Source organism: Salvelinus alpinus, chromosome 22, assembly GCF_045679555.1.
Source record: "Salvelinus alpinus chromosome 22, SLU_Salpinus.1, whole genome shotgun sequence".
NCBI lineage: Eukaryota > Metazoa > Chordata > Actinopteri > Salmoniformes > Salmonidae > Salvelinus > Salvelinus alpinus.
Window position 1 is genome coordinate 33,677,973 of NC_092107.1, and position 11,327 is coordinate 33,689,299.

Sequence of the window (11,327 nt, forward strand, 5' to 3'; positions counted from 1 at the left end):
CACCACAACATTTTGGGTTCTCTCCTCAACCAATACAATACTAGCACTGGAACACCATCTAGTCTATGGAGCCTGCAGATTCTCTGGGGAAAGTCCAGCAAACGCAACGTAACCTTGGCAACGTGATACATGTGACATGCAGGCTACATCTGTTTCACTGGTAGGGTAACAGTGATCATGTGTGCCTGCTGTTGGTCTGAAGCTAACCTCGTTCTCAGTCTCCATTACAACAGAGCCGGCTGGGAGACGACATTAGTCTGAAGTGTACAAATTGACCTGATTGTCCTTTCAAATAATGACACTTGTCTAGCCTGATCCTATCCTCCTTTTGTCCATTTGGCAAATGGAGAAATCAGGAAATATGTGAGGCTATAAACTGATCTGAGCTCAACCACTAGCCAGTGCCACAGCTGCAAAGCAGGCAGGCACACAGGCAGGTTTGTACCATGGTGCTGAAGCACTTGTGGTGGGGACTAGTTTGATGAACACCTCACTAACTGCTTAACCAGGCCTTGGTTCCGAGAAGAAGCTGCAGCAATCTACGTATTCAAATATAATCTGATAACACACCAATTCCATGACACACACACACACAGTACTTTAAACCAATGTACATGATCATATAATTACGCACTCACATCCATCTGTAAAACTCAGAGATAAGGGTTATGTGCCCAGTCCAGTTAGCAGGAGTATGCAGGTCAATAAACATATGAGTTATTATGACCTTTGGACTCTTGTACGACGCAGAGGTCCAAATATAAAACCCCAAATCAACTTAACATGAGCCAGGATCCACAGCAGGGAATCATTGTCTGTAGACAGAGGAATCTAGCAGGTCCACTGACACCTAACTTTTCCACAACACTGAATTAACACACCTGAAGACTTGGAGCTTAATTCCTACACGTGTATTCATCTGTACAAGACGTGCTAATTTCTGCTCCCATCGTACACACTGGTCCAGTAAACCTAGAAACTGAACTGCTGGTTAAATCAAACAATGGAATGATAAGAATGATCTTGTACATTGGTGTTTTATGTAATCACTTCCAATAAACATTCAGATCACAGATAATGAATACATATTTATGCGTCATCCATAATCATGCCCAGCCCATTACTTTTTCATTAGCGAAATTCCAATTATTTTTACCAACCAATATCAATGATGTATAATGTAATGCTGTAGGGATGACACATCAACGCACAAGTTCTCTCAATAACATTACTCTGCCTCGACTCTAACAAGAGTGTGTGTATTTTTCCTACTTAATAAACCAAACCAATGTACATAAAGCAGTACACAAGGACACTAATGTAATGTAAAGTGTGACCCAGCCCTGTTTGTGTTATGGTGTGAACGGTGTAAGGCTGCAGGTGGTTAAGAGTGTTGGACCAGTAACCAAAAGGTCGCTTGTTCGAATACCCGAGTCGACTAGATGAAAAATCTGTCGATGTGCCCTTGAAGTAAGGCACTTAACACTAATTGCTCCTGTAAGTCACTCTGGAGAGTCTGCTAAATGACTAAAATGTAGTATCACTAATGGGGCATTAGTTACTCACTATGACCCCTGCGTTGCGTACTGCCCTATGACCCCTGCGTTGCGTACTCCCCTATGACCCCTGCGTTGCGTACTGCCCTATGACCCCTGCATTGCGTACTGCCCTATGACCCCTGCGTTGCGTACTGCCCTATGACCCCTGCGTTGCGTACTGCCAGGGGAAGACCCAGCAACCCAATCCCAACGTTTCCCTTCAGCAGGTGGATGAGAGCCTGAGTAAACCTGTGGAACACAGAGAGGGTTAGGGGTACACTCAGAGACCAATGTAATTTGATCTTGAATTTTTTATTTGATCCAACTCAATTCCTCAAGGGCCGCAGTGTCCACTAACACAGTAGAACGGTAAACAACTGGAGCCACTAATAGTGTTTCACGGTTGAGGTGGGTAACTTAAGTCAAATCAAATGTTTTGTCACATGCGCCGAACAGGTGTAGACCTTACCATGAAATGCTTACTTACAAGCCCTTAACCAACAATGCAGTTCAAGAAATAGAGATAAGAAAATATTTACTAAATAAACTAAAGTAAAAAATAAAATCAAAAAGTTGACAAGAAAATGACAAAACAATAACGAGGCTATACACAGGGGGTACCAGTACCAAGTCAATGTGCGGGGGTACAGATTAGTCACTTTACAAATGACCTTGACTATGTATAGATAATAAACAGCGAGTAGCAGCAGCGTTAAAACAAGGGGGAGGGGTGTCAATGTAAATAGTCCGGGTGGCCATTTGATTAATTGTTCCATAGTCTTATGGCTTGGGGGTAGAAGCTGTTAAGGAGCCTTTTGGTCGTAGACTTGGCGCTCCGGTACCGCTTGCCATGAAAAAGCAAAGAACAGTCTATGACTTGGGTGACTGGAGTCTTTGACAAATTTTTTGGGCCTTCCTCTAACACCGCCTAGCATATAGGTACTTTCAGCCCCATCGATGTTAATGGGGGCCAGTTTCGGCCCTCCTTTTCCTATAGTCCACAATCAGCTCCTTTGTCTTGCTTACATTGAGGGAGAGGTTGTTGCAAGGTCTCTGACCTCCTCCCTATAGGCTGTCTCATCGTTGTTGGTGATCAGGCCTACCACTTTGTATCGTCAGCAAACGTAATGATGGTGTTGGAGTCGTGGGTGAACAGAGAGTACAGGAGGGGACAAAGTGTTGAGGATCAGCGTGGCGGAAGTGTTGTTGCCTGTCCTTACCACTTGGGGGCAGCCCGTCAGGAAGTCTAGGACCCAGTTGCAGAGGGATGTGTTTAGTCCCAGGGTCCTTAGCTTAGTGATGAGCTTTGTGGGTACTATGGTGTTGAACACTGAGCTGTAGACAATGAATAGCATTCTCACATAGGTGTTCCTTTTGTCCAGGTGGGAAAGGGCAGTGTGGAGTGCAATTGAGATTGCGTCATCTGTGGATCTGTTGGGGCGGTATGCGAATTGGAGTGGGTCTAGAGTTTCCAACATTATGGTGTTGATGTGAGCCATGACCAGCCTTTCAAAGCACTTCATGGCTACCGACGTGAGTGCTACAGGGCAGTAATCATTAAGGCAGGTAACCTTCGCTTTCTTGGGCACAGGGACTATGGTGGTCTGTTTGAAACATATCAGTATTACAGACTCAGTCAGGGACAGGTTGAAAGGGTCAGTGAAGACACTTGCCAGTTGGTCGCACATGCTTTGAGTACACGTCCTGGTAATCCGTTTGGCCCCGCGGCTTTGTGAATGTTGACCTGTTTAAAAGGTCTTGCTCACATCGGCTACGGAGAGCGTGATCACACAGTCGTGCGGAACAGCTGGTGCTCTCATGCATGCTTCAGTGTTGCTTGCCTCGAAGAGAGAATAAAAGGCATTTAGATCATCTGGTAGGCTCGCGTCACTGGGCAGCTCGCAGCTGGGTTTCCATTTGTAGTCCATAATAATTTTAAATCCCTGCCACATCCAACAAGTGTCAGAGCCAGTGCAGTAGGATTCAATCTTAGTCCTGTATTGAGGCTTTGCCTGTTTGATGGTTCGTCTGAGGGCATAGCGGGATTTCTTATAAGCGTTTGGAACAGTGTCTCGCTCCTTGAAAGCGGCAGCTCTAGCCTTTAGCTTGGTGCAGATGTTGCCTGTAATCCATGGCTTCTGGTTGGGATATGTACGTACAGTCAGTGTGGGGACAACATCGTCGATGCACTTATTGATGAAGCCGGTGACGGAGGTGGTATACTCCTCAATGCCATTGGATGAATCCCGGAACATATTCCAGTCTGTGCTAGCAAAACAGTCCTGTCGCGTAGCATCCGAGTCATCTGACCACTTCCGTATATAGCGAGTCCCTGGTACTTCCTGCATTCATTTTTGCTTGTAAGCAGGAATCAGGAGGATAGAATTATGGTCAGATTTGCCAAATGGAGAGTGAGGGAGGGCTTTGTACACATATCTGTGTGTGGAGCAAAGGTGGTCTAGAGTTTTTCCCCCCTCTGGTTGCACATGTGACATGCTGATAGAAATGAGGTAAAATGGATTTAAGTTTCCCTGCATTAAAGTCTCCGGCCACTAGGAGCGCCGTATCTGGATGAGCATTTTCTTGTTTACTTATGACCTTATACAGCTCATTGAGTCCGGTCTTAGTGCCAGTATCGGTTTGTGGTGTTAAACAGACGGCTACAAATAATATAGATGAGAACTCTCTAGGTAGATAGTGTGATTTACAGCTTATCATGAGGTATTCCACCTCAGGCGAGAAATACCTCGAAACTTCTTTAATATTAGACATTGTGCACCAGCAGTTATTGACAAATAGACACACACCCCTGCCCCGAGTCTTACCAGACGTAGCTGCTCTGTCCTGCCGATGCACAGAGAAGCCAGCCAGCTCTATATTAACTGTGTCATTGTTAGCCACGTCTCGGTGAAACATAAGATGTTACTGTTTTTAATGTCCCATCGGTAGGATAGTCTTATTCGTAGATCGTCCAGTTTGTTTTCCAATGATTGCACGTTGGCCAATAATATGGAGGGTAGTGGTGGTTTACCTACTCGTCGACAAATTCTTACGAGGCAACTCGCCTTCCTCCCCTTTATCTCCGTCTTTTCTTCATGCGGATGATGGGGATTGTGGGCCTCGTCTCAACAAAGCAGTATATCCTTCACGTCGGACTCATTAAAGAAAAACTCTTCATCCAGTTCGAGGTGAGTAATCACTGTTCTGATGTCCAGAAGCTCTTTACGGTCATAAGAGACGGTAGAAGCAACATTATGTACAAAATTAGTGAAAAACAATACGAAAAACAAACAAAATAGCAGTTTGTTAGGAGCCCATAAAACAGCAGCCATCCCCTCCAGCGCCATTACGTGATGCCTTGGTGAGGTAGTTGAGGTGTGTTAACTTACGTGATGCCCTGGTGGCTGTTGAGGTAGTTGAGGTGTTTTAACTTAACTTCTCTAGGGTAGGTGGCAGCATTCTGAATTTTGGATGAAAAGCATGCCCAAATTAAACTGCCTGCTTCTCGGGCCCAGAATATATGATATGCATATAACTGGTAGATCTGGATAGAAAACACTCTAAAGTTTCCAAAACTGTTAAAAAAGTGTCTGTGAGTATAACAGAACTGATTTGGCAGGCGAAAACCTGAGAAAAATCCATTCGGGAAGCAGTTTTCTGGGGAGTTTTGTAGTTTTCTATTCAATGCCATTACAGTATCCATTGACTTAGGACTCAAATTGCAGTTCCTATGCCTTCCACTAGATGTCAACAGTCTTTAGAAATAGTTTCAGGCTTGTATTCTGAAAAATGAGGAAGTAAGAGCAGTCTGAATGAGTGGACCCTAAAGTGTCACAGAGCTTTTTCATGTGCGAGACCGAGAGAGTGCCTTTCTTGTTTACATGTTATATTGACGACGTTATTGTCCGGTTGAAATATTATCGATTATATAGGCTAAAAACAACCTGAGGCTTGAATATAAACATCGTTTGACATGTTTCTATGAACTTTACGGATACAATTTGGATTTTTTGTCTGCCTGTTTTGACTGCGCTTGAGCCTGTGGATTACTGAAGAAAACGTGCGAACAAAATGGAGGTTTTTGGATATAAAGAGAGTTTATCAAACAAAAGCAACATTTATTGAGTAAATTAATGTCTGCTGAGTGCAACCATATGAAGATCATCAAAGGTAAGGGATTAATTTGATCTCTATTTCTGACTTGTGTAACTCTTCTACTTGGCTGGTTACTGTTTGTAATGATTTGTCTGCTGGGCTATGTTCTCAAATAATCGTACGGTATGCTTTCGCCGTAAAGCATTTTTTTAAATCTGACACCGTGGTTGGATTCACAAGAAGTTAATCTTTAAACCTATGTAAAATATGTTTTGTTTTCTGAATTTTTATAATGAGTATTTCTGTATTTGAATTTGGCGCCCAGCAGTTTCACTGGCTGTTGAAGAGGTGGGACGCTAACGTCTCACGTACCCAAGAGAGGTTAAGTGATGCCCTGGCTGTTGCCGAGCTCATAGCGTCTTGTAGGCAGCAGCTCTGGATCTTGGTTCTCTTCAGAGTTGTTCTCCTCCTCCTGCCCTCCTCCACAAGGGTTCTCAATGAGAGGGGTCATCACCTCCATGTCTGGAAGGGTTAACCAGGAGGTTAGAGGTTAAGATCAGTCACTAGTTCATATAGTTTTCCTTAATCTAATGCTCCCTCCAAAACCAAGCCCTAGCCATTAACCCCTAGCCCATAAGCATATGTAATATCAAGGTAATATCTATATTTGTAACACTTTTCATAAAGTGTTTAAGTGTACACTAAGCATACAAAACATTAAGAACACCTGCTCTTTCCATGACATTCAGTGCATTCAAAAAGTATTCAGACCCCTTGAGTTTTTCCACATTTTGTTACCTTACAGTCTTATTCTTATTCCCCCTCATCAATATACACACACAATACCCTATAATGACAAAGCAAAAACAGGTTTTTAGAAATGTTTGCAAATGTATTAAACATAAAAAAGAGAAAAACCTTATTTACTTAAGTATTCAAACCCTTTGAGACAAGAAATTGAGCTCAGGTGCATCCTGTTTCCATTGATCGTCCTTGAGATGTTTTTACAACTTGATTGGTGTCCACCTGTGTTAAATACAATTGATTGGACATGATTTGGAAAGGCACACACCTGTCTATATAAGGTCCCACAGTTAACAGCGCATATCAGAGCAAAAACCAGGCCATGAGGTCAAAGGAATTGTCCGTTGAGCTCAGAGACAGGATTGTCGAGACACAGATCTGGGGAAGGGTACCAAAACATTTCTGCAGAAGAACTCAGTGGCTTCCACCCTTCTTAAATGGAAGAAGTTTGTTACACCAAGAACCCGGCTGGCCAAACTGCGCAATCGGGGTAGAAAGACCTTGATCAGGGAGGTGACCCCCCCCCCATCAACTGTAGAATAAGGCTGTAACAAAATGTGTTCAAGGTCAAGGGGTCTGAATACTTTCCTAATGCGCTGTACATGGGCACTTATGGATGTATCATCTTCAATAGCATACCACCCATAGCATTTACATTTGTCATTTAGCAGACACTCTTATCCAGAGCGACTTACAGTTAGTGCATTCATCTTAAGATAGCTAGGTGGGACAACCACATCACAGTAAGTACAATTTCCCTCAAAGTAGCTATCAGCAAAGTCAGAGCTAGCAAGGGGGGTGCTGTGGGATTATTATTTAAGATACTCTTTGAAGAGGTAAGGTTTCAGATGTTTGGCCAAGGTAATGACAGGGGGCAAAGATCAGTTACACATTCTATTGCAATCCTATTCTTTAACCTTTGAGCACGTTCACTGACGGCAACCTCAAACTCCAGCCACACACAGGGAAAAGAGAAGAGACTATGCCTTGATTTCTTTCTTTGCAAACCTCTTCACGCACTTTACCCTTTCAAGAAACGACAATATCAACATTGTTGCTCCGACTTTCTCTGTTGACAATTGACATTTAATGTCAATGGACTGTTGACATTGAAATACTACCAGGAAAATGTATTATCAGAGAAGGTGACTCAATTGTAAACTGTAATTGTGTGCTTTCTTTGTCTATGTCTTTGAGAATGTTTTCTTGACACTAAGAGCTGGTCTAAGGCTGAGGCAGCACAGAGGTGTAATTTTTTTCTAGAGCAAGTGAGAGGATGTGGCTCACTCACACTGTTGGAACAATTTAGAGAATGCTTCAACTGCCTGTCACAGATCGATTTAGCCCACTTAAACTAGTCCGCTAACGTTCTTCACTAACATACAAAGAAGAACATTGAGGTGGAAACTCAAGGCTATAAAGACACTTCAACAGGGACTCTTTCATTTCACTGGATCCAATATTTTTCCTTCAGCAACTGATCCATAGGAATCTCTAACAAGCAGATACAATGCAAAAAAAATGGACGAAGATGGCATACAAAGTGTTGGAACCAGGAGTGTTAGTCAACAAGCTTTGAATGTTGAGTATAAGTCAAATCAAATCAAATCAAATTTTATTAGTCACATACACATGGTTAGCAGATGTTAATGCGAGTGTAGCGAAATGCTTGTGCTTCTAGTTCCGACAATGCAGTAATAACCAACAAGTAATCTAACCTAACAATTCCACAACTACTACCTTACACACACACACAAGTGTAAAGGGATAAAGAATATGTACATAAAGATATATGAATGAGTGGTGGTACAGAACGGCATGGCAGATGCAGTAGATGGTATAGAGTACGGTATATACATATGAGATGAGTACTGTAGGGTATGTAAACATAAAGTGGCATAGTTTAAAGTGGCTAGTGGTACATGTATTACATAAAGATGGCAAGATGCAGTAGATGATATAGAGTACAGTATATACATATGAGATGGGTAATGTAGGGTATGTAAACATTATATTAAGTGGCATTGTTTAAAGTGGCTAGTGGTACATTTTTACATAATTTCCATCAATTCCCATTTTTAAAGTGGCTGGAGTTGAGTCAGTATGTTGGCAGCGGCCGCTAAATGTTAGTGGTGGCTGTTTAACAGTCTGATGGCCTTGAGATAGAAGCTGTTTTTCAGTCTCTCGGTCCCTGCTTTGATGCACCTGTACTGACCTCGCCTTCTGGATGATAGCGGGGTGAACAGGCAGTGGCTTGGGTGGTTGTTGTCCTTGATGATCTTTATGGCCTTCCTGTGACATCGGGTGGTGTAGGTGTCCTGGAGGGCAGGTAGTTTGCCCCCGGTGATGCGTTCTGCAGACCTCACTACCCTCTGGAGAGCCTTACGGTTGTGGGCGGAGCAGTTGCCGTACCAGGCGGTGATACAGCCCGACAGGATGCTCTCGATTGTGCATCTGTAGAAGTTTGTGAGTGCTTTTGGTGACAAGCCGAATTTCTTCAGCCTCCTGAGGTTGAAGAGGCGCTGCTGCGCCTTCTTCACAACGCTGTCTGTGTGGGTGGACCAATTCAGTTTGTCCGTGATGTGTACACCGAGGAACTTAAAACTTTCCACCTTCTCCACTACTGACCCGTCGATGTGGATAGGGGGGTGCTCCCTCTGCTGTTTCCTGAAGTCCACAATCATCTCCTTTGTTTTGTTGACGTTGAGTGTGAGGTTATTTTCCTGACACCACACTCCGAGGGCCCTCACCTCCTCCCTGTAGGCCGTCTCGTCGTTGTTGGTAATCAAGCCTACCACTGTAGTGTCATCCGCAAACTTGATGATTGAGTTGGAGGCGTGCATGGCCACGCAGTCGTGGGTGAACAGGGAGTACAGGAGAGGGCTCAGAACGCACCCTTGTGGGGCCCCAGTGTTGAGGATCAGCGGGGTGGAGATGTTGTTACCTACCCTCACCACCTGGGGGCGGCCCGTCAGGAAGTCCAGGACCCAGTTGCACAGGGCGGGGTCGAGACCCAGGGTCTCGAGCTTGATGACGAGTTTGGAGGGTACTATGGTGTTAAATGCTGAGCTGTAATCGATGAACAGCATTTCTCATATTACTGTGCCCAACCTTTCCGGTTACTGTATCACCAACTGAATTTTTCTATGCCCAGATGTACCCCCCATGTGCATTTTATGAGTAGGCTATGGTCTCTAGGCAAAGTTCCCCCAGGGGTCCAAGTACCCCTTGTTGGGAACCTAGTCTAGCACCAAAAAAGATGCTACTGTGATGGAGGGAATAAATAGTACGGATGCATCCGTTTCCACCCAAACTTTGATATGACGGTTGTTCAATTTAATTCCAGCTAGTTCCAACTCCTAAATTATAGCGTCATCGGGATCATCATCATTCCCAGAGAGGCTAGTAGCTACCTAGCTGTTGTGAAGGCATCCTCCACCGGGCATCTGGGCAGCAGTCGCCACAGACAGTCCTGTCACTGTGCTGTGGTTAGCCCTGGCCGGGAATGGGCGAGATGGGTAGGCTTGCAGTTGGCCTACGGACACGATAATATAAGGAAACATCAACAATGTTATTGGATCGCTATTGACGCGTTTTCTTGCTCGTACTCACCAGCAAGCTTCCGTAATATTAAAGACATTGTAGCTAAATAAACTAATAGAAGTTTAGGCTTATAGCCTAATATATTGCAACGTATCTAAATAGAACGTGCAATTTAGTCGATTTGCAGTTAAAGGTAAGGGCTAAAATATGCCGTCAATGTAGCAAACGATGTAAACCAGTGTTATTGTTGGTCGGGCGAACAGACAAGAAATAGAAACGTAGCCTAAACCAGCTGTCAAATCAGTAGCCGTGCTATCATGGATCAAATGTAACAGAGACAGCAATGTTATCAATATAACGTGGCCATGTGAATTATGTTAGTTAGAGCTAGTTACATTGTAGTCAAATCAGTCATAAGCATTGTGGGGTTTCTGAATGGTCCTACCAAACTATCTCGCGGTTCAGAGTCAGGGCAAAGATAACTTGCTACTGTACTTCGGTTGAAAGCTCTGTCAAAGCCCAGACGTTCCTGTGCAACTGCGCGCACTCGATACGTTATTTTTGTATGGATGTTGAAATGACGGGAACACTTCCATTGAGATTATGAATTCATAGCTGTCCTCTTTGGATACAATTTCATTACCAGGTTGAAAAATTCATTCTCCGGATTAGAAGGTGTAGCACAGCACATTTTCCTTAGCCGACGATAAATGTGGAAAACGTCACACCCGCTATAATAGTCAACCCGGGAGGGGGGTCTTAAAGGAAAAGTGTTCACATATTTACGATTCCACTTGCAGTTCTGAAAAGTTATTTCGCTTGTGCCTGAAGTAGGCCTAATTAGAGTTGGGTTGACAGTCCTCAACTCTTCACCCATGGCTGGCTGAGTCCCTTGCAGTCCCTGTACAAGACTGATGGCATGCCAGCGGAACTAATGCCCTGTTCCCATATTGGTAAAGTACAGTACAGCAGTGTTTCCCAACCCTGGTCCTCGAGTACCACCAACGGTACACATTTTTGTTGTTGCCCTGGACAAACACACCGCATTCAGCTCATTGAGGGCTTGATGATTAGTTGAATCGGGTGTGCTTTTCCAGCGTTACAATAAAAAACTGTGTGTACTGTTGTTAGCACTCAGGACCAGGATAGGGAAACACTGCAGCCTGGTCTCAGCCTAGACGTAACATAGTACATGTAAATCCGGGACACGCAGCAACATATTGAGCTTTTGGGGCACTCAAGTTGGTGGCAGAACAAGGGGAGTTCTTATAGAATGCCAGCAAAAAAAGCCTCTAGTTACATGTTGCTTATGAGTTAAGTTTACACTACTTTTGAATTATAATTGGA

At 43.9% G+C, this 11,327-nt stretch overlaps 1 protein-coding gene across 1 annotated transcript in view; it reads right to left on the minus strand.

Moving 5' to 3' along the window:
- LOC139549655 (neutral amino acid uniporter 4-like) overlaps positions 1 to 10,693 on the minus strand; it is a 293,437-nt gene extending 282,744 nt beyond the window's left edge. The window contains exons 1-5 of the mRNA XM_071360322.1: positions 10,426 to 10,693; positions 9,851 to 9,972; positions 6,062 to 6,155; positions 4,928 to 4,942; positions 1,703 to 1,787 (exon numbers count right to left, since the gene is read on the minus strand). Of these exons, the coding sequence (XP_071216423.1) occupies positions 1,703 to 1,787; positions 4,928 to 4,942; positions 6,062 to 6,155; positions 9,851 to 9,869 (213 nt within the window). The 5' untranslated portion in view covers positions 9,870 to 9,972; positions 10,426 to 10,693. The remainder of the gene's footprint in view (positions 1 to 1,702; positions 1,788 to 4,927; positions 4,943 to 6,061; positions 6,156 to 9,850; positions 9,973 to 10,425) is intronic.
- Positions 10,694 to 11,327: the final 634 nt, after the last annotated feature.